Source organism: Neopsephotus bourkii, unplaced genomic scaffold (assembly GCF_033783945.1).
Source record: "Neopsephotus bourkii isolate Nb327-2 ecotype Australia unplaced genomic scaffold, CSIRO-AGI_Nbou_v1 NB_1053, whole genome shotgun sequence".
In the NCBI taxonomy this organism is placed as follows: domain Eukaryota; kingdom Metazoa; phylum Chordata; class Aves; order Psittaciformes; family Psittacidae; genus Neopsephotus; species Neopsephotus bourkii.
In genome coordinates this window covers 2,769,464-2,792,673 of record NW_026901542.1, presented here as the reverse complement: position 1 = coordinate 2,792,673, position 23,210 = coordinate 2,769,464, and the positions used below count along the sequence as shown (strand labels likewise).

The 23,210-nt window shown below is 39.2% G+C and overlaps 1 protein-coding gene across 2 annotated transcripts in view; it reads right to left on the bottom strand.

Moving 5' to 3' along the window:
• The window catches only part of TMEM117 (transmembrane protein 117), a 219,501-nt gene that overhangs the window by 3,190 nt on the left and 193,101 nt on the right, over nucleotides 1-23,210 (bottom strand). For both annotated transcript variants that reach the window (XM_061361190.1, XM_061361189.1), the window contains exon 7: nucleotides 7,662-7,791. In XM_061361190.1, coding sequence (XP_061217174.1) covers nucleotides 7,662-7,791 — 130 coding nt within the window. The remainder of the gene's footprint in view (nucleotides 1-7,661; nucleotides 7,792-23,210) is intronic.

Sequence of the window (23,210 nt, the reverse complement as noted above, 5' to 3'; positions counted from 1 at the left end):
ATTTTATGAATACACAAACCAAATTATACTATTTTCTTAGTCAAAGCATCTCTTACATTCTAGCTGAACATCACCTGTGCATGTGATGACCACCCAAGAACCCACCAAATCTATGTTAGCATTACACGAAAGAACATGCATGGAGGAATGTTCCTGCTGGTAATGAAAGTCATTGGTCTGTGCTGGAGCCATATTTAAATATGTTTCAAGTGAAACAGAAAACACCTGTATCAGAGTACCTATCAAATGACTTATGCTTTGGCTTTTAAGGTATAAATGGATTCCAGTTCCTGAGTCTGTGTGTTCAAATTGTACAACTAAAATGCTCCAGGAGGGTAAGAATATCAACACCTTGTTTTTCAGCAGTTGAGTAACACACTTTTTGAAACAATAATTTTTCATCAAACTATTACTCTGCTTCAACCAGAAAACTGTTTCAACCAGAAACTAATCCCTTGCTTTATTGCCCTGAATTTAATTCATTAAGCCACGTTCTTTTCCCGCGAAAATGCATCATAAGCCCATCCAAGAACAATTTTCCATCAAAATGCTATCCGTGGTGCTTTGTGTTTCTGCCGAGTCAAGACTGGTGATTTTCTGGACCCTAAAGACTGTAAGAAGTGGAAAAACTCATGTAGGACCAGTACTGCTCTTTCTCGTCATCAAGACATGGCTAGCATGAAGATGTGTAGACAGAAAACAGAAAATAGAAAGATCAAAATACGAAGCATAATGAAACAGGGACATTATTGAGATGGCCTTTAGAAAGGCCAAAATACATTGTTAAGTATAACAGTGTCATAACTGAAACCTACAATTCTTGATTGTAGGTTTCAGTTATGACTGACAATGGAAACTTAGACATTGCAATGCTGAGCTATAACCAACTTCCTTTTTGGGTATGAAGGCACCCAGTGGATTTCACAGCAATCACCTGTGTGACCACATTGTCCTAAATGAAACATATGTAGAGCAAGCTACCTAAGGAGTAAGACTTGAGACAGCAGCCTGCAGCTGGTGAAGCTGACTAAGAAGCTAGTAGAAAACACTAAAAATGCTGAATAGAGGTAGCCAGGTGCTTGATCTCAGGCTTCACGTAGCATCTATCCTACACTGTGGTTTCATAATTGTGAATCTCTTCTAAAATGCATCTGCCTTAAAAAGGCTCAACCCCTCTTATGTTATGAATTTGACTGCTCACCTGATCTGAGATATACTTTTCAAGCATTCCTGTTTCATAAAAAGCACGAACTTGAAACTCCCTTGCTCAGTTCCTGGACAGTGTTAGGTGGGCAGAAGCACAGCTGTAAGCTCTGCTGTTGGGATTGTTGGGTCAGTGTGGACTATTAAGGATGCTTAGACAAGCAGCTTTGATGTAGACACCCTTAAGATGAATCACAACCTGTATATCTAAGTGGCACCTAGGTGCCCGAGACCTGCCTCTGTTCCATAGTGGATCTTCTCACAATTCCTTAAATTTCTAATTTCTAGACCATTTTTCCATCCCCTGCATCACTGTCATGCTTGATGAACTCTGTGATTTTTCCTCCTCTTTTGAAAACTGTTGTCACCAGAACCAAGCACTGTATATGAGTAACAGTCTCGCTATAACCATATATGAACACAATGACATCCTCCTACTCCTACTCAGTATTCCCTGCAGCCAAGGGCTGTGTTAATCTCCTTAGACACAAAATCACTGGGAGTTAGCGCTGTCTTGGTTACTTACAGAAAGTATTTGCCTCTTCCTAGAATACAGTGTCCTCTGCTGTCTATCTTCGAAGACATGTACTTGACTGCTGTACTACCAGGTGTGATAGCCTCTTCAGTTTAACGAGCAAACCTTCTAGATCAGTGATAAATGTGTTGGAGCAGACTGAACCAAAAGGCCTGACAGTGTTCACTCACAAACCTCTACTTAATGGTAATTCCCCATGACAAGGAATTTTTGAGACGACTTATACTGACCAACATTTAACATTACACATATACATGTATAAAATGATTGTCCATTGCAACTTAATTTTAGCATAATGGTTTTTACACTAAGTCGTACATGAAGCTTACATGGGAAATCAACTTCATAAATTAGACTTCACTCCTGATGTCCCACCTTGCACACAAACAAGCTCAAGTTGTTAGTTTTGCACAGGGTCAAAATAAATATATTAATGAAGCTGTGGATATTAATTCTATTTGTGAGTCTGTGATGTAAAATGTGAAATGTTTTCCTAGGCACTGTAGGCTACAACCACTTTTTGGGGATGAAAATTTGATCCCTATTTTCTAAGCATAACTATTGAGGAGGATTGTATTCTCATGGCTAGGGCACTCATCAGAAGGGAAATCCTGACTGCAGAACAATCTCTGCTTATAGCAGTTTGGCTCTGCATTGTAGGACCCTGCTCTGAACACCAGCCTATATGGGATTCTGCTTAGAAATACTCTGCACATCCTGTTGAAGCTGAGCAAATATGCATGCAGATGAATGCCAGGAGCCTTCTCATGGTCAAAGAGGTATGGATTTTTCTTTTTCCCTTTTCCAGAAAGGCATCAGCTGAAGAAGATGTTTGGGCAGTGGTCATTTGAAAAGAGGCTGATAAGGTTTATGACAGGTTCAGCAACCAGTCCACAATTCAACATGCGACTAATTTACTGGGCAATTGAGCAGATCCTGCAGGTCCAAGTATTCCAAACCAGCTGCTGATTCTGGAACATTCTTATTTTCGTATGCCCACTCTGTACCTGAATGATGATGTCCTAAAAGAAGAGCTCTCATGTAGAAACCAGTCCTCATCATCCCTCCTGAGGTCAAGAGGAAATTCAAAAATTCCACTTATTGAGGCTAGACTCAGGTAGCCTCACACTGTGTAACCACAGTCAGAGTCTAGTATAGTAAATGTTGGCTTCTCAGACACCTCTGTAAAACATTTAGGTATGTTTGAAATGTTCTTCATATCTCTGGTCATATTAGTCCTATTAGCTAGCTACATGCATACTTCTAGGTGAACTAAGGCGCACATCCTCTGACTTTTTTTCACATCTGTGTGCACAGACAGCTTTGTTTTTACCTCTAACCTTTCTGGGTTTGCACACAGGCTCCTTCAGGCTTCCTTGTATAGGTGATGCTTGGCCTGAATGCCAACACATGTTGGTTTAACTCCACAAGCCAGCCATGCTAGGCACTCGCCACCAATGAAGATGATAATTCCTCCTTTGGGTGGAAGGGCACTCTGGTTACATCAGCACTCAGAAACATGTTTCTAAACAGCCAGAAAAAAATCTCCCATCTGTTTTGATGTCCAAACCTTAACATTTCCTATTTGAAAATTATTCGCACACTTGACAGAAGATGCTCTTGGATCTCCAGTGCTGCTATTAAAGGGTACCAGCCAGGCCCCATAATGCCTTTTAACCATGAAAGAATCTGAAGTAACAAAATTTACTTTTAAGTTTTCCCTGGGTACTATAGAAACTAGGGTAGACTATGTATTTTCATAAACAGCAGCCCAAGAAGGAAAACACACACTTTGCAATGAACCATCTGTCAAGGGAAATCCAGATGAGTTAAGCAGATGCTGGAATTCAAGTTATTTCTGATGTTCATAGATAAAAGCAGCTATCAAAACAGGATAAAAATATTTAATACTGAATAGGTTCTTGCTATGAGTTCCTAGAAGCAAAGAAATTTCAGCAAAATGAGGTACTCAGTTACCAGTAAAAATAAGATATGTTTTTGATAGTAAATTTAAAATTACACCGAAGCATATAAGCTACAGGCTGCAGATGTTAATTTGATATTACTACCAACTTACCCCATTCAGAAATCATAAATCAGGCCTAAAAAAGCATGTTATTAGTTTAAAGTAGCAAGATGGGTTAAAAATAATACACTTAGCACTGTTATATTTATCTGTCATTTAGATACGGGAGTTACACGGAAGCAACATTTCTTCTCTGCAATCATAAGCTTTATTTTATGAAAGCTGAAATTCTCTCATAGTCACTGAATTCAGGACCTAAGACTTTAAGACAAAATAGAAAAAGAAAAGCAAAGCAACTGTCTTAGGACTTGGGATAAAATCAGGCATGCCAACATAGAGCGTGTAACTGTGAAATACTTCATCTGTAGAGCACTTGCACAAAGCCATTAAATACACACCAACAGAAAGGTGGTTTAAAGTCCTTTACTCCTCTGAACGTTCCATTACTTACAGCTGCTTCTATGTGGGACTGTTGCTTGTTAGAGCAACCCAGCATCGAATTGGGCTGCTCAGGGGAGTCCTAGGGCTGCTCTTACATCGATCAACAGTGACCAAAACTGACTGTAAAAGAGTGACATTTCCCAGGTAAAAGATGGTAAGTGTTATTTCAGCCTATATTTCTCCTTGCTATTTGAGAGAAAAGCGTTTCCAGTTTCTACAAATCAGGTCACAGGTCATAGATTTACAGCTTGACTTTATCCCTATAGCAAGTACTAAAATAAAAAATATTCAGGCCTTAGTCTTCTTTTCCTGCTTGTTACTAAAAAGAAGTCCTATGGCTTAATTTAACATTCTGGATTCCATGTATTAAACAGGGCTTAAATGCAGCAGGCTGCCTGCCATTATCAGTGTCCTATCCCTATGTCATTTGCTGCAGTTGCATTCATACGCATCACTCCCTACCATCATTTTAGATTGGACTACATTCATCTTGCTATATATATTTAACCAGTTCTTCTTTCCTTTTATTAGCTTCTTGTTTTGAGTAGAAAATTACAAGTATCTAAGCATCCACACAATAGCTGGAGCTTGAAAATGATCCAAGATTATACCCTGACCTAAGACAAGAACTGATGGCAAGAACAGATGGTTCAAGCAAAACTTACCCAAAGGGAGGCTCTTGTGCCATGTGTTATCACTGTTTATTAGATCTCTTAAAGGGTGGCGTAGCACCAAGATAAAACAGGCACTCAGTAGACAGAGTACGTGATGTGCAGTCAAATGGATTGATTTGTCTAGTGAATCTAATAAATGGATCTTGTTAATGCTGAGCAGGGAAAAATATTCCTCAGCCCCTATTCATTAGCTCATCCTTATTAAAAGAATGCCTTCTTGCCAGAAAATCAGAAAGGCCTCCAGTCCTCTCTGCGGAAAACTCTACAATGCATAAATATTGGTTTCCCTCAGTTGGTCTGTTTTCAAGCAGCAGCACTGCAAGCAATTGTATTTCTGATAGGATAACTGATGGTTTTTACTGTTTCTTGTTCTTTGCTCTTCCATGTTTATCAATATCTCTGTCTCTTCTACAATGCAAAACTGACCTTTGCTCTTCTATCACCCACTGTTTTTCATCTACATTAACTATAATAGTCTGCATTTCTGTATGCGATGCTGCCACCCATCCTACCATACTTCAGTCATTGTTCAAGCCCCTCTGTGCATCCATTGCACTACTTCTCTTTATACAATGGAATAAACGCAGGGCATCAGGGAGCCTTGTGGGACTCAGCCCACCCAAATTCATGCACTAGTCTTGAGAAGCAGAAAAAAAAATATTTTTAACTAACATGCCTATAATTCATACCAAGTATTTGATGCTTATACTTTTTTTTTTCCTCTCCTTTTTTGCTCACTTGGGTGACAAAAAATGTATTCATTATGTACACATCTCATTTCCTCTCAACCTACACCTCTAGTTCCTGACCATGAGACCATGTACTTCATCCTGTTCCAAAACAGAGAAGAGATTCAGAGCAGCCCTGCGGAGAAGGACTTGGGGGTGTTGGTTGATGAGAAAATGAACATGAGCCGGCAGTGTGCGCTTGCAGCCCAGAAAGCCAACTGTATCCTGGGCTGCATCAAAAGGAGCATGACCAGCAGGTCGAAGGAGGTGATCCTGCCTCTCTACTCTCTTGAGACCTCACCTGGAGTACTGTGTGCAGTTCTGGTGTCCTCAACATAAAAAGGACATGGAACTGTTGGAACAAGTCCAGAGGAGGGCCACGAGGATGATCAGGGGACTGGAGCACCTCCCATATGAAGACAGGCTGAGAAAGTTGGGGCTGTTCAGCCTGGAGAAGAGAAGGCTGCGTGGAGACCTCATAGCAGCCTTCCAGTATCTGAAGGCGGCCTATAGGGATGCTGGGGATGGACTGTTCATTAGGGACTGTAGCGATAGGACAAGGGGTAATGGGTTAAATCTTAAACAGGGGAAATTTAGATTGGATATAAGGAGGAAGTTCTTTCCTGTGAGGGTGGTGAAGCACTGGAATGGGTTGCCCAGGGAGGTTGTGAATGCTCCATCCCTGGCAGTGCTCAAGACCAGGTTGGACAGAGCCTTTGGTGACATGGTTTAGCGGGAGGTGTCCTTGCCTGGGTAGGGGGGTTTGGAACTTGATGATCTTAAGGTCCTTTCCAACCCTAACTATTCTATGATTCTATTCTATGAAAACCACTGGTGGCTCAAACAGTCTCACTCAGACTTGCCCCAGCCCTATTTTCCTCTTGATGACCGTATTTTTTCTCTCAGCATTCCAGCATGACACCTAGATGTAATTCCGAAAAACTTTCTATCCCTCCATCTGTACTTCCTACGGCCAATTGCCTTCCCTCATTCAATAGCCAACATGTAACTTTTGCAATCATTTTCTCTTCTCTTCTGGTTTTTAATCTGATCACTCAGATTTCTACCTTCTCTATTGAAAATGCCTTTTCTGAAGCCTCACTATCTTGACTGATCCCTTGGTTCATCAGTCTTTCCTCACTGGCACATTTCCTTCCCTTGGCTTTTGCTGCCTGGTGAGCTTGTGACTAACCTGCTAGCTCTTGGCCTTATCTTTGTGTCATCTCTGAATGCTCCTTTTGTCCCTGATCTCTAGGAGTTTCACCCAGCTGTGCCATTGGATGCCCACATCTATCTTATTGCTGTACAGAATCATGTGTTGTGATTATTTATGTTAGCAGTTAAAGACCCTTGACAATTCACACCTGCATTCTTCCGGTATTTATTGTTATGCAACTTTTGCCAATGCAGGGAGGGCAGCTATGCTCCTGCATAGATGGAAGGTAAAACCAAAGTATTAATCCCTATTTAACCTTTTTCTCTCTTTCATTTCCTACTGTTATTAAAATACTGTCTCACAGTATGCAAGGATCAGGTACTTTTTATCTATATGTACCATCCATTTGAATAACTGCAATTCTATTTTATTTGAGGTTATTTAACTGTCTGCTTCTGGTTAGATGACTGATGGAAGTATGGTTATGAGTGGCCTTTACCAGATGAGAATGACCGAAGTTATGAAAAGATATTAGCATAAATCATAGCAAAAGCATCTGAAAGCATAAGAGATTTGAAGATGAAATAAGCTGCTAATTCCCCAGGAGAGTAATTTTAGATAAAAGATCTATAAAGCTACATTAGGTATTACTTAGTGTCACAAGAAGTTGCTGGAATCCATGAAAAACTGCAGGTCTCTCTGATTTGAGAGATACAGGTTCTTCATTTGCCTGAAATCTTTATGTATGGATGATATAGATTTGGACAGAACCAGAAAAATAGCAACCTGGGACACACACACACACACACATATATGTGGCTAAGAACATGCTAGCATACATTTGTTACACAGAAGCAGTTAGCTGTGTGATTGTGCCACAATCTGAAACATCACATACCTGTTATATGTATGTGATACTCCTCTTTGAGGATCTTTTGGAAATAAGGTACTTTGAACTGCATGTGTGCAGATGGTAAGCCTGGAAGATTCACTTCAACATCGCCCATAAAATGTGGAAACTCCCAGTCCTGTTAAAATAAAAGTTAAGAGGTAAATATAAGCTTTCACAGTATATTTTTACCCTTTAAAATGGCTTAAATAAATAAAAGGGAAGGATTCTATTTTTAAGCCTTCTACGATTGGATTTTCTTGTTTTAAGGTTTACTGAGTCACTTGGAATAGAATACTTTATTTATATTAGACATTAAACGTGATTTTTACTTCAGCTCCATGCAATTATGTGTTTAAAAGTTCACTTCACAATGATAATACTGAACCCACTGTAACAGCTGATAGTACAAAGTAGTCTAAGCATACGAATACTAAGTTGTCTAAGCATATGAATACCTATATAGCAAGCTTGCAATACAATTACAACTTCTGTTACTAATTTGACAAACAGTTTACAGGTAAGAAATTGACAACGAAAGCCTGACCCCTTCAAACATTTAATGTATCTGTATTCAGCTTATAGGTTGTTTCCTGTATTTGGCCTTAATGCATCTAAATAATCACCCTGCAAGTGCACGGCCTTCAGTGCAATCTGCCTGAATCAATCCAAGCAGTTATCTCTGTTTCTGTATTTCACCTGACAGGGTAATGCTGGAAATGTGGAAGCTCTTACCTATCATTTTGCATACTTTGGTAGCACATGGTAAGCCAGCTGAAGAGGATCTGCATTTAAAGGAATTTTTCTCTTGGTTATCTGCACCCACCATCAGTCACTTGAAAATGGGTATAACAGCATGGCTCACTAGAGCCCAAACTGAAAGCCTAGCAATAGTGCTAGTCAGTCAGATTAGTGCCTGAGTGCTTCCTCTGTGCACCACAGATTGTGGTGATCTACTGTTACAAACATACTGGCCATGTTCCCATGCATACCTCTGGACTTGTATCTCACAAGTTGGTGCAACAAGCACCTGAATTACTGAAAGTAAAAGAATCTGAAATGGACGGAACTCTCTCAGTGACTTGTGCTTCCTTCACATGAAAAACATTCCAGCACAGCCATCTCCCAACTCCATTGCCAATTCCTTTTTTTTTTCTTTTCTTTTTTTTTCCCCCGGTTCTGTAAGGCTGAAATTTTCCTACCAGGGTAATGAAAAAAGTTATTCAAAACTAAGAACCTTCTCTGAGAGATAAATCACTGTATATAACTTAACTTCTGAGAACTGTTAAGCGCTTCAACATTTTCTGCAGTGGAAGGGAAATGGAACAGTTTTATCAGCAGGGAATAGCATAGCCCAAACACTAACAGCAGCTGATTTGTGCTAACTCTTTGTGATCCTGAGTTAAATGGATTAACAGGAGCACAAGCAATGAGAAAACCTGACTCTCGGTACCTGTTTCTCAATGTTCACAGAGATAGAGAAAGTGCCAATTTACAGATGGAGAAACCAGAAATAAGGCTGCTCTCTTTTTGCCTTATCACTAATGCAAACCATGCATTCCTGGTCACAAGGTATAACTGCCCAGCTGCACAATCCCTTACACTGCATCTCCAGCCATCCCCTCGCAGGTGGTAGGCATTCAGAAAGTGCCCAAATATAAAGATTTTGTGAGTATATGTTCTCAGGTCACAGTATCTAATATCTATCTGTCTCTAGACTGGTGTCTCATGTTAAGTCATACATACTATCACCCAGGAATAAACAGGAAGAAATACATTACATATTCCTGAAGATAATCAAACAGAGAGCTGCATTAGAAATAAGTAAACAAGGGACCATAGATCTGGCCTCCTGCTCTTGCTTTCCCCCAGTGTTCCTACTGTGCCTTTTGCTGACTTACAAATAAAATTCCACCATACAGAATTTTATATTGGACTGTGTCTTTGCAGCTGAGTTTTATAAAAACTTCAGCATTTTTTCTGATCTGGATGAATATTACCCGATAATGAGTAACTGGAATGCTGGCTCTGTCAGATATGCCATTTACTGTATTATTTGTCTCAGCAAACCCACTTACTTGACACTTAAACTATGGCTACCTTTCATGTGTACACTATTTTACATTTTCTACCTACCTACCCCATATTGTATGAAGTGTGCCTGAATTGTACCATGACCTCTGTTACCCTGCAGCCCTGTAATATGGTATTGCTATTGCTAGAGAGATGGGCATAGGCTGGCAGTGGAGACCTCACAGCTATAAACAACTCACCAGTGCTAAAGAAATGCAGACTGGGGCTGGACAAAACTGCTTTTAGAAGCAATGAGGAGAACAAAGAAGTGTCTAACATGTGAAAGGCACTGTATATAGTAAACCTGGCTGTAAACCTGGCTGTAAGGGGAGCTTCAGATCAGTAAAAATACAGCAAGGTCTAAAAGTGTGTTAGCAAACATAAAAATGCTCATAAGTGAATCTTAGGGAGTGAGGAAAAAGAAACCATCATAATGAACATCATATCCTTTCCATTAAAGGACTCCAGATGCCAATGACACTCCATAATGCTCCACTGATTCCCACCAGACTGAAAATGCCCATTTCAGGACCTGCAGGAGCAGGGGGAGGGTGAATGAAACACTGGGAAAAGGGGTAGAAGCTAAGAAGTGTATGCAGAACAATATTGACATTATTATTGTTATTGAAACTTTTTTCTGCACAAAGTATTATTTTCTGTAGTAATCAGATCTCAACTAATGACTCTTGGATTACACTGTTAAAATATAAATGATACTAGCAATAAGTTCTGCTTTATCTATAAGGTGTTTCTTCTTCGCCATAAATAACATTTCAAATGTAACACCTTTATTCGTATGATTATAAAATCTGTTATTTAAAAACAGCCCCACTGGAAATACAGAAATAAAACAACAACAAAATAAACCAAATCACAATAAAATGCATTTGAAAACAATATTAAAAAAGGAAACTAAAATAATGAGTTAAATCTACTGACTTCCTTGAAAGTCATTACAGTCACAGCACTTAGGAATATGAAACTTTAAGTTAGGTGATTAAATAGCCTTCAGGGTTTCATTTGGCTTACAGCTTTGGTAAATGTGAGCATTTACTGTTCATGTAGTGACATTATCACCCGTGGACACATAGCTGTAGTATTATAGTGCAGGAGAAGAGCAGATGACTATTAACTTTTCAGGCTAATGCCAGTATTAGGCTGTCAAATCCAAACCCAACAAAATGGCCATTTTGCCATCTAGATTCTAAGAAAGTGTTGTCCAAAATCTTTTGACTTTGTTACCAGTCTTTTCCCCCTGAAAAGCAAAAGACAACTTATTAAAAATGATTTTTCCAAGAAATTCAAGATGCCTTGCATGAATAGTGGGCCTCATTTGTTAACAGGTAACTGGAACACAGATCAGGTCTGCACCATGCTTTCATACATAGTATTTTCTCTCTCTGGTCTCTGCTATCAGTCTGTGCAATCAGTCTGCGCTCACCTCTGGGAAATGAGTGACGTAAGTGATGTTCTTTAAGTTCTCAGCTCATAATTATGTAAAGTTCACGTGATCAGCTTTAGTTCTTATTGCTGAGGTGCCTGCGCTCTGACATATCTGGGATCTCATTAGGAACTGGGAACAAAATGCCATCTTTAGAATGTATCTCTGCTGGCAGAGTTTGAAAAATAAAGCCATACAACCAAACTGTTAGTTTGCATTTGTAGCTCTCATATTGCCTGAACAGATATTGTTTCTTCTTTAAATCCATCAGCATCATATTTCTAATATTCATCTACTCCAGTGGTTTCTAACCTGGCAGGTCAGCAGCACACCTCTATGCAGCTTCTGAAAGAGAAACCAACCCAGAACCAGCAGGCTTAAATTAGCTGCACAGAGGTGTCTAACCTCACTGGCAGGTTCTGTGGGCTGTGCAAATCAAATGAGGTTATTGCCTCATTTCACTCTAGTCATGAGAAAAGGGCAGCCAGAGGATGAATTTAAGATCGCTGAGGGGTCCATCCTAGTGTTCCAGTGGGCAAAGTGAACACCTCTGATTTTCATCTGCTACCTCATTAAACCCAGAAGCACAGACAAAAAAGGATGCTGCAAAAGAGATCATGATAGTTTTGGTTTTCTTCCCTTTGTTTCGAGTTCCTCCCCCAAATAAATGCATACACTCTCTGCTGCAATGTCAGGTACTGATTTAAGAACCTACAGTGGAGTTGACAGCACTGATTTGATATTTTGTTAAGTAAAAGATGTATTTAGTAATGGTAACTGAACATCAAAGCCACGCTTTCTGGTATGATCTGACCTTTTTCTGCCATCACCTGAGGAAAAGAGAAGGCATTGCCTGGGGAAGACCCATCCTGACCGCAGCCAGGACACAACAGCAGCCCCAGGGCTCCTGGCCTGTTGGCACCACCAAGCATCCTGGCTGGCTGGGGGATTGCTCCTTGCTGCTTGATGTCTTTTATTGAAGGCTCTCGGCAATGTCTCCCAGCACCAGAGGACCTGGATCTGATGCCAGCAGGACTCAGCAAGGGATCACAATGCCATGCTAGCCCTCCCATGCTACATGCACACATGACCCCACATCCCTCAGCCGCCCCCTTTCCACCCAGGGAAAACTGTAACACAGAAGGCGGGACTGGTATTAAAACCCAGTAACTCCCCATAGTTAACAAATGTGCTTTCATCTCTCCTCCTGAATAGCTCATAGGGTGCTTGTGACAAAGTAAATATGAAATATCATTAAAAATAAAACACACTGTTCAGATAAAATCATGAAAGAGGAAAAATGTGCACTGAATATTTCTGCTTTAAGTAGTGATATATGCTGTATTTTAATGCTAGGAAAACATTTGTACTTTAAAGCCCTTGGAATAATAAATAAACAAAAATAGAGGGAAGAAACTGAGAAAATGCATATATGAATGTGCATATGTGCTCCAGAAACTGCCAACAGCAGTTTTTGTTTAAATTATTAAAATCCTTTTAACATGTGAGATAGAAGATTGTGAGTTTCAGGTATCTGCATCTCTTAGATAGCTTTGTTTCAACTCTCAGAACATGGCAGACAGGCAGGCAGACAGAGGAAATCTAATGAGAGGCAATGGCTACATATTTTTGCAGTTGTTTGAAGTTAGAAATGAACAGCTGGAATTCAGAGACAGAGGCACAACTCCTCTGTGGCTACCTTTAACTTCGCTGCAGTGCTGCAACTTGCAGTGATCTCTTCAGCTGAGATGCCTGCAGCTGTGAGCTGCTAAAGTACAAACATCATTTAAATATTTCATTCAAACACACATAAGAAGAGAAGTCAGCAGCCGTGACTAGAACTCACTTTCATGCCTGTGAGATGAAATCCACTGCTCAGTTTCTGGCCTTCTGTTCTTTGACAATACCTTAGTTAAATAAGAAGGAAGTTTGATAGACATTGAGGTTTTTAGTCATCACTAAATGAAAAATATACATCTAGTCTTAACATTATCACCTGTACTTGTATGGCTTCAGTGGGGCTACACAGTGAAAGACGACATATTACTCTTCAAATGACCTCCTGCTTCATGTTGATGTCATCAGTGCTAAACTATTCATAGTTTTCAAGTCCTGAAAGTTTCATTTATCTGCTCATCTCTTTTGGCTTCACCTGCTTGGATTGTTATTGGCAACAACAATCACAAAGCCCCATCAGGAACAGTGGCACAAAGTCACTAATTGCAGATACTTTTTGTCTCTTAGTCTTGATTTAAAAAACTCAAAATATGGAAAATCCACTGTAACAGTGGAGTAACTGCTTCAGTTGAGCTCCAAGCTCCTGAGGCAGAAGACTGAAGACAGCTTCCAGCACCAGACATGGGCATAGAAAGGCTATCCCTGAACTACATGGCAATGTACAGCAGAGACATACCCCCAGGCTTACGGTCATTCTCTGTAATCTTTGTGGTCTTCTCCCCAGTCTTTGCTTAGCTTCTTCAGACTCCTTGCCTTTCTCTAGAACCAGCACTGCAAGTCTGGCTCATTTTCCCCCTTGAGAAAATGATAAGGCAACAGTAATAACTCCTTCTTTGAGAGTTAAAGTAGCAATATGACTGCTTTTTAAGTGTGTGCTTGGCCTTGAATGTCCCCTTCCATTAAAAAAACATTACAGACCCTTTTAGTCTATTATCCATTTCTGCTTATTTAAAGGCAACAATTCCCAGGCCACCAGGTCCCAGACAAGTCTTGGTCTCTGCACTTTAAATTTATACATTAATGTATTTTGAGTGTAGACAAAACTGTTTATGCACGTGTCCTCAAAACAGCGACCCTTGTTACTGAAATGTCTGAATTGGTATTCAGCTTTTCCACAGCAAGCTCAAAGTAACGTCAAGACTTCAGATGCCTAAAATAAGAAATGCTTGCATTTCATTGAAAGACCCATATCCATGCCTAGACTTACAGGCAGATACCTGATTTGTGATAGACAGTACTCCCTCTCTCTCCCCTGTGACTATAGATTGGGTATCACCTTCTATTCACCCTTCACAACCTGGTAGTGTCTTGATACCGCATATCTGTTCTGCATAGCATATGACAGATACGACAATTCCTATCAAACCCCACAGCTAAAATTTTTATCAAGGCTCTCTTCATCTGTTCAGTTACATCGGCATCTTTTCCTCTGGCCTTCACAAGTGCACTTGTTCTCCAGTGACACAGAAATGCTTCTGCAAAGACCATAGTCTGTTTCTTTGACCATCTCACTTTTCTCTTTGATCAAATAAAATATAGGCCACTTCCTTTCCTATTCAGATCCCTTCAGATCTTTCACTACTCTAGGTACAGGCTGTCTGTCTTCAATCAGTCTATAAATTTGGGCTATAATCTCTTCTCTATTTAAAGAAACTTTTCCCTGTGCAGTTTCCCTTTAGCTGCAGAGCTTTCTCCTTTCTCATTGTTCTTTATAATTCTTCTTTGCTACAAGAAAACATGAGGATGTCATGGATTATGTATCCTGGATTACTGTCATCCTGACCAATGAAGTCACTATTGCTTATGCCTGCCTGTCTAACCTGCCAGAAATCTTTAGCATGCTCTAGGTCCGAACTTGTATTATGGTTGTCTTTGAGCATCATCTAGCTCAATACTTCCCCGGTCCTTAGTGACCATTGCTGATTCCTTGATAGAACAGATATTGCTAATAGAGTTAAGAATTGTCTATCCTTTCTCTCTGTTATGTTAGGAACTAATTGTGTTTGAAAACAAGCCAGTACACAAGGAAGGATGGACACCAGGTTTCACATCTTGAGATGTGTAGTGACAATGAACAACAGTAATTACCATTTCCCACTGAGGGCAATGACTGTTTTTTCTTATATCTACCATTTAAGTTTCATCTACTCATGAAAGGCAAAGAGGAGCAAGGTAAACAACTTTATCCATGCAAGAGCTGCAGCAGACATCACTATGCACAGCCTCTGTGCATACAAAGGACGTTCTAGGAGCATACCCAGGCTGTCCTACGAGCAAGTCCACCAGTGTTCCATCAAGCAGATGTGAGGCATCGCTGACTTCAGTGACACTGTGAGGTTCATCTTTGTAACGCACTCTTACCTGTTGATTAGCTATTCACAACTGCTGCAAAGGCTGATTAAAGCTGCCCAAAAGACAAAGAAATCAGCTCCTGTAAAGCAACTGTGTGTTGCTCCCTGCATGAAACTTCCCTAAACCACCAGCAAGTCAGTAGTAATGGTTTTCCTAACTACCTCAGTGGCACACTTTATGAAAGACATTTCTGTGGTGAATCGGAGAAATTAATATTCACTAATAATATGCAATGCATACATTTACAGATTTACTAAGACTACAGCTTGCTGTCAAGGGAAATCACAACAGACCAGACAGTCTTTCGGGTACCCTATATCTGACCAAATATCTGACTATAAGGTGAAGAATAAAAATAAATTTTAAATACATTGCTATGTAAACATCTTTAACAATATGAGTACACACATGCTAATACACATACCATTGCATTGTGGAAAATATACCCACATTGCAGCTGAACAGTAATGTGAAATCTGGAGCATTTCAGGATTTGTAAAGACCGTTAATGACATTTGTATCTATTTGAGAACAGTAAGCTCTATTTAGAATTCTGAGTTCATTTTGCATTAAGGCAACTGTCTCCAGCTAATTTCAGCTGCATCCAAAATCATATTTTCCCTTTCTTTTTCTAAATACTCATATATATGAATTTCCTTGTTGTATGATACTCCAGTCTTAATGGAGTAATTTTATAGTGGTGCCTAAGCCCACAATTTTTGCAGTAAAATACATGAACAGAGATTTTCCTCGCTGTGAGCTTTGCAACACAATAAAATCAAGAGTGTCTGGAGCAAGGGGATTACTGTATGTTACTCACTGTAGATGGAAAGTAAATCAGTTGACTCAGAAATGGAGGACTGAGGAGCCATTGTGTTTTGGTCAAAATCCCTTCAAGTCATACGTGCTCTGAAAAGTTTTACCATCACCTGTTCTGAGAAAATTTGGGTCTGGTTACAAACCAAACTATAGATTTGCCTTTTGGTGTTAAGCGCTATCTGAAGTGGCAGGTTTGGGTCAATGGTCTCAGTCCAAAACTTTCTTCCAATTTGTGTTGGTTTAGCTGTAACTGGAAATTACATGTGCTTGCTCACCTTGATGTGATTAAGGCATCAAAACAGTAATACTAATTTTCTGTTGAAAAAAACCAAACAACCCATGATTATATGCTGCATGTGACTGATACTGAAAAAATTAATAAAGCTTAAGAGGATGACACAAAGCAAAAACACTGGATGCATATGGAACACAAGGAGAAATGTGTCTCAAATTTAAATGTGGGGTTTACAAACAAGTCAGTGAAAATTCCTTTAAAGAAATCAGTAATAACTTTCCCAAAATTATTTTCCTGCTTAGAACTTGTACTAATATACCACTTTTAATGTATAAGGAAAGAAAAAGAGAACCGTTTGCAAATGTGGAAAGAAGAAAGACTGACTTAGCAAAACATGGCTATCTGCACTTAGGTCTTTTTTTCAGGGACAACAGCAACATGATGTATTATATTTAGTCTTCCCAGCTCCGTCTCTGGTTTTTTAGTTGAAGTTAAAATAATTTTCTGTGTCCTGAGTTTTAGCCTGCTAATAGAATTAGCAGTGGCAGCACACGGCACTTGTGGAGGAGTTGCCTTCATTTTCCTTCATCTCATTCCAGAACTCTTCCTCCACGCTCTCACTCTACCCCCAGCTTTATCTTCAAGAGCTGTAATGTGGCTATTAGGCATATCTGTCCCAGAAGTAACAGCAGGCTGTTTGCTACCAGTTGCGGTGGCAGTAGGAAATGCATATGTTATGTTTGCATAGCCATTATGTAAACACATCTTGGTAACAAAAGAGGATACAAGGAAACACATAAAGTTTAGGAAGCATACATGTAAAAATACAATCAGCTTTGCTTGCACATCAGTACTACCTCTGGAATATGTTTCCAAACTGCCATCAACCATTTAGAATATAAGTGAAACTGCATATACATTATATGGCATTTATTTTGTTCATTCTTAGTTGCTTTTCATATGCTGCCAAATCAGTCTCTAACATTTATTTTGTGGATTAGATTGCCATCCACCAGAATGGGAATGAGCATACAGCTAGCTCCCTTGCAGCCATCTATGTTTAGGCATCCTGACCTTCAAGGTGAATCACACTTAGGGTGTTTCAGCCGGGTCACACTCCAGAAGCCTGAGTTACAGCTTGCCAGTACATGTTATAAAGCAGATGTTCTTCCTTGCACTAAAGTTCTTCAGAATACATAAGCCCTAAGTGGCAATGATGGCTGGTCTAATGACCTCTGAATACTTTCTGTTTGTTATGATCTACCTAGTTATTTCCATGAATCATAATAATTTTAGTAATCATATGAGACAGTTTCTCTTCACTCCCTCATCAGGTCAGGAAGCTAAACAGCAGAGTGCTCCACTGAGTGTGCATCCTCATCAAATGGAAGCATCTCCTTTTGCCCTCTGAAATTAAAATTCAGCACAAACCATTTCCCATTTCAACAAATTTGAATTCAATAGTTGACTTTTCTGATTGAAAGGGACTGGAAAAGTTCCTGGAAAGTATATATCCATGAAAACTAAAGGAAAGAGCCTTCTTAACTGTGCTCGTGTGAAATACAGAGTCAGTTCGGTGCATGAGATACAGACTGCCAAATTCATTAACAATAGATCCAGGACACTGACCACAGAACTAAACCTGCCAGCTCAGAGTCCTCAGCAGTTTGTCCAGAAGGTTTTCTGACTTACAGTGTTCTCTCAGAGACTGAGATGCTCAACGGCAACAAGGCCTTCACCAGCCATTTAGATAAGGAAAAAGATATAAACTCAAAGGTGCTCTCTCTGACCCGCCCCCCTGCCCCCCCCCCCCCAAATTGTCTCCAATCTGAGACAATTTCTGCTGAGTACAGAACTCAGCACTGGATCAAGGCTTCAAAAGGTTATGCAGTGTGTTTTAGTAAGTGTATTAAATTCTAACCGGTTTATTCTATTAGATTAAATAAGATTCCCAGTTTCTAAACCAAGACATTCTTTAATTACAAACCAATCAAATCAGACACCAAACATACCCATAACAACACACAGATACAAAATAATAGGAAAATTCAGTTACTACGAATCGCTGTTAAGATCTTGTGCATAAGATACCCTTATTTTCTTGTATTGTACATTATTTGACTACAGGGACTTTGAGAAAAATAAGAAAACAATGGTCTTCCTGTGTAAATACAGGTCTACTACTTTTATTATTTTCAGTAATAACAAGAGGCTACATAAAGCTAGTGTGCTGCTTGGATTATTGTACTGTATTTTCCATACAGACCACAGAATTACATTAGCCATTCACTGCAGTTCACTGACATGAAATATTCTCTTATTACAGAGAGTGTATGTCACTTAATAGTTGCAGAAATTATTTACCTAAGATCTCCTCTTCCTGTCTGCCCTCCCTTCTCTAAAAATCCATTCATTTTCTCATCCCTTGGGGAAAGAAAATGCTGCCAGTACTCTCCCTATGTTATGCATACGTAAATCACATGCCTTAAAGAATGAGCAAAATCATAAACCCCAAAGTATAGCCTCCAACATGAATAAAAATTAGGGAAGATAACTCTTCTCTACAGCCTCCTTTCTGACCCCAATACAAGCTCACTTCCTGACTATGAGAGGAAAAATGCAATTTCAGCTTTTTATACTGGAGCAATATATCTACCTTTGCCAGGCACATGCAGAAAACATGAACTTCATCCTAAAAGGTTTTCAATGTTTAGAAATCTCCCAGGAGAACTTGTCAAAAACACAGTGAACCAAGTTCTAATTGCACAAACTCACCCTGCTCTTGACAAACACAACAGTTTGGTTTGAATTTCAAAACGGTTCCCATCAAAATCCTTGGGAGCAGAGAGAATGTTGTCAAGGTATCTTTCTGAATCGCAAAGACAAAATCAGAGGCTGGTGGTGTGCAGTGAATTAAAGTGTTCTCCAAGTGAGATCTGAATCTAAATATAGCAACTATGCTGATCACAAGGAAAGGCTGAATTACAATTAAAAAAAAAAAAAAGACAGATGAGACAAGGTGGACAACCTCAAAAGGTTTGGAAATTCAGTGTAGATAAGAAACTGTATATACAGCACTTGGCAGGAGCTTATCCAGACTAACAGATCCTTCTGAAGAATGCCCTCCTGCAACTCTTCTATTCAGTCTTTACTTTTGATCTGCAAGAAATCCCTTTTCCCCCTCACTACCAATGCTACCATTGGAAGACAACTTGCTAATTTCCTTTCACAGAGAACTTTCTTTGGGGTCAATTTTAAGTGCCCCAGAAGCTCCTCTTTCTGGAGGGGAAGATGGTCTCTTCTCCTGTTTTTTGTTTCAGAAATTTGGCTCTCCTTTACCTACCCACACAACCTCACACTTCTGTAAACTTTGCCACTAACAATAGTACATATGTGCTTTTCCCCTTACTGTAATTTTCTTCCATAGCTTTCTCTCAGCTACAAGTGGTAGATTTAATTCAATAGTTCATATTTTTAATTTTAAGAACTTTCTTGACAAAAACTTGGGAAAATTACGTGTTGCCCTCTATCAGAGATGTTCTTACGAGGGCAGGCAGCAGAAGCTGCATCCTGCCTGTAGATAAATGCGTGGCTTTGAATCTTACAAGTATAACTCTAAAACTTTTAATTACTGTATCAAGGAATCAAGCGAGCTACAGTACAGCAGCTGAATAATCACTCTTTTGGTCTGATTAATAGACCAGGCAGGGTTTTAAAGCATGTTTCTGAATGTGTATATGCATGTAAAGGAGAGTTAGATGCATGGGTTTTGGGGAGTGTTTCAGTTTAATTAGTCAAAGCTGTATAGTGCAGAGTTACTGAAACACTCTGGACAGGAAAATACAGAATTCAAGCATTATTTTCAATTGTTTAAATAAATGCTAAATCAATTTTCTCATTAGAGAAGCTGGTTTAGAGCAATTCACCAAGTCAAGATAATGAATGAGCTGTTCTTTCACAGCATTCCTCAAGGAGGAATTATCCCAAATGATATGGTTACTTAATACGAACATTTATAAAGGGACAGTCATTATGTGAATTATGTATTTTACATAATTTATTTCAACTTCCAGTTTATAGCAGCACTTTTATCTTTTTTCATTCAGTGATAAAAAAGGCATCAGTTATAATTCTAGCATGTCTACTGAACAAATGTCTACTAGTGAAGTTGCTGTGCTCATTCAAACATATAATTATACATTGGAGGGTCCTGAGCAATCTACATTTACCAAAATATTAAATAGATAAAACCTGCACACTTAAATGCAGCAGTTTAGGTATGTGAGAATGCACTACAAAACGTATTTAGGGGTGTGCTGGTCTGTAGCAGTGCAACCTTCCACGTGATGACTATTGGATGGGCACTTCTGCTGTTAAATATGTAAATCCACTTAGAGCCCAGAAAGCAATATTCTTGCTACCATGTTTTTAAAAGAAAACAGAGGCTTACTGCTTTCATGCCTCCTCAGACTCAATACATTTTTACCAGGGCTTATCCAGCTTCCATATACAAAGCATGGCTGTAAAGCATCCAAGTATGAAAGAAATATGAGCAAACCAGATTATAACAAGTATTACTGCAATTTCAAAGAATCTATAATCAAAGGTGAAGAGGTATAATGCAGGAAAGCAATTTAGAACCACACCACAGGTTATTATTACAGCAATGTGCTATTTAGGAATTAAAGACTACTGGGATATTGGTCTGCATCAGCATGCCTGACAGCAGAGGTTGGCCAAATGCTCTAGTCTGGCTTAAAAACAATTTAAATGGCTTCTAGAAGCTAAAATTCAAAAGCTGAGTTATTACTAAAATGACATTTGTTAATGTACTTTGGCAAAGACCCTGCGAGGCCTTGCAGATGCTGAAAGGATCTGAGAGCTCAATATCATAGTCTTTTCAGTGCAAATCACAGATAGTCACAAAAGACAGATTCCTCTGATCAGGGCTACTAAAAACCACTGACCAGGATAGACTTCTTTTTTTAATTAAGGCTCAGGTGAGCATTGTGGAGGATTAGAAGCTCCTACAGTGACACAGCATGGGGGATCTCTGGGGCTTGAGGACACAAGGCTCATTGCAACGTTCCCCTATCTTCTTGTAATCTTGATCAATATCAAGGTTGATCAAAGTACTGGCTAATCCTTAACAATTACTTAAAATGACCAAACCTTTCATAAGAAAGAAAAAATAACAAGATCATTACGTAGGTAGGAATTAACTGCTCCTTCCTAAAATGTTCATGACTTTTCCCCCTCTCATTTTATCTGCATTTCCTAACTTCTCTCAGCTTTCCTACAGTCAGCTGTCAAACTTCTTGCTTTAAATGCTGAGTCAAAATAAAAGGGTAGTATCACTCTTTTCACTTATGTATATTTTGTAGCAACCCTTTAAGAAGCAGAAGCACCATTTCCTTCTTGATAAATATACAGTTCCAGGATATACTTTATTCCAATGACTTGTTTTATATGAATCCTTGATAGATAATGGAAATCCTAATGTTAATTAAAAAAAAAAGAAAAAGAAAAAGCAAAGCTCCATGACACAGTTTCTTTGACAGAAAACAGTTATTCAAGGCTTGAAAACAACACAAAAAGTTTTCACTGATTTCTGTGACATAAAGTCAATTACCACGTACCTGATCACTCAACTTCTCTTTTTATGAGTATGGTTCTGCACAAGGATTTCTACCAAGAATGTGTTACCTTTTAGAACTAGATACTAAGGAAAACTGAGAAACTAATGAGAAGGAACTGAGTTTCTCCTTCTGACTTTAACGTTATAAAATCAGTAATTTCACCATAAAATATATTGATAATTTTGTTTAATTTTCTTATACAACCTGAAAGCCCATCTAACCCACATGCCAGTATGGTTCTGTGTGACTATACATAAATGGTTATTCCATCCCAAAGGGAATCTGTAGGTTAACTATTAACTTTTAAGACTCTTGCTACTTTGCTGTATTTCCAATAGCAATCCGTGTCTAAACTAAAAACACTGGCAACTGATAAAGTAAATAATTGCATTTGATGGATAATATTGTCCTGACAGGTAGTCTTTTCAGCAGTACTCACTGACGCATTCTCTGTAGAAGAAACATCATAATTGTGTATATTTGCACTGGGACACACTGTAGAAATTTATTAATGAGCTCTGTGTGGGGAATAAAAACTTTATTTTTCAGATTTTTTCAGTATTCGAAGTTGCTTATACTTACAACTTGCAAGCTATGTAAAGGAAAAACATGAGCAGTATTACTATAAAAATGAATATGAAAATAAGGCTGAGAAATGATTACATGGAAGTGGCTGTCTAACATCTCTGCTGAGACACTGAACATCACCAGGATGAACTAGGCATTTCGCCTGCAAATTAATACCATCGTATCAAGTTGGAGCCACTGTGTGGGTGAAGGCTAAACACGGAGCCAGTATGCCTGAGCACAGTCCTGTAGAGCTGAGAAGAGCCTCACCTCTGTCGATTTGAAATTCAGCAGGAGAGGGGGGCAGAGGCTGTTTTTCTTTCCAGATCCCTCCAAAACACAGAGCAACAGAGTGAGAAAACTCTGTAGGGGAAACCCTGGTGATTTTGGCCCTTCTCAATCCTCAGGTGTAGTTTTTATAAGTGCAAAACAAAAATGCAACAAATTCATTGCACTATGAGTACAGAGGTTTTTGGGAAGTTTTGCTGTTGAAGAGGCACTAGACATGCAACCCATACCACAAAGGCACCCAGTTACCACCACGGCAGGTGCTATAAAGAACAGACGGAAACCAAGACTGCTTACTATTCAAGTGTGCTGGTGTACTGATTATACTGATTTCATCTGCTTATAACTTTTGCAGATCTATCTGCCTGGGTTGAACACAGCCCATGCCAGGTGCCTGCCTCAGGCTG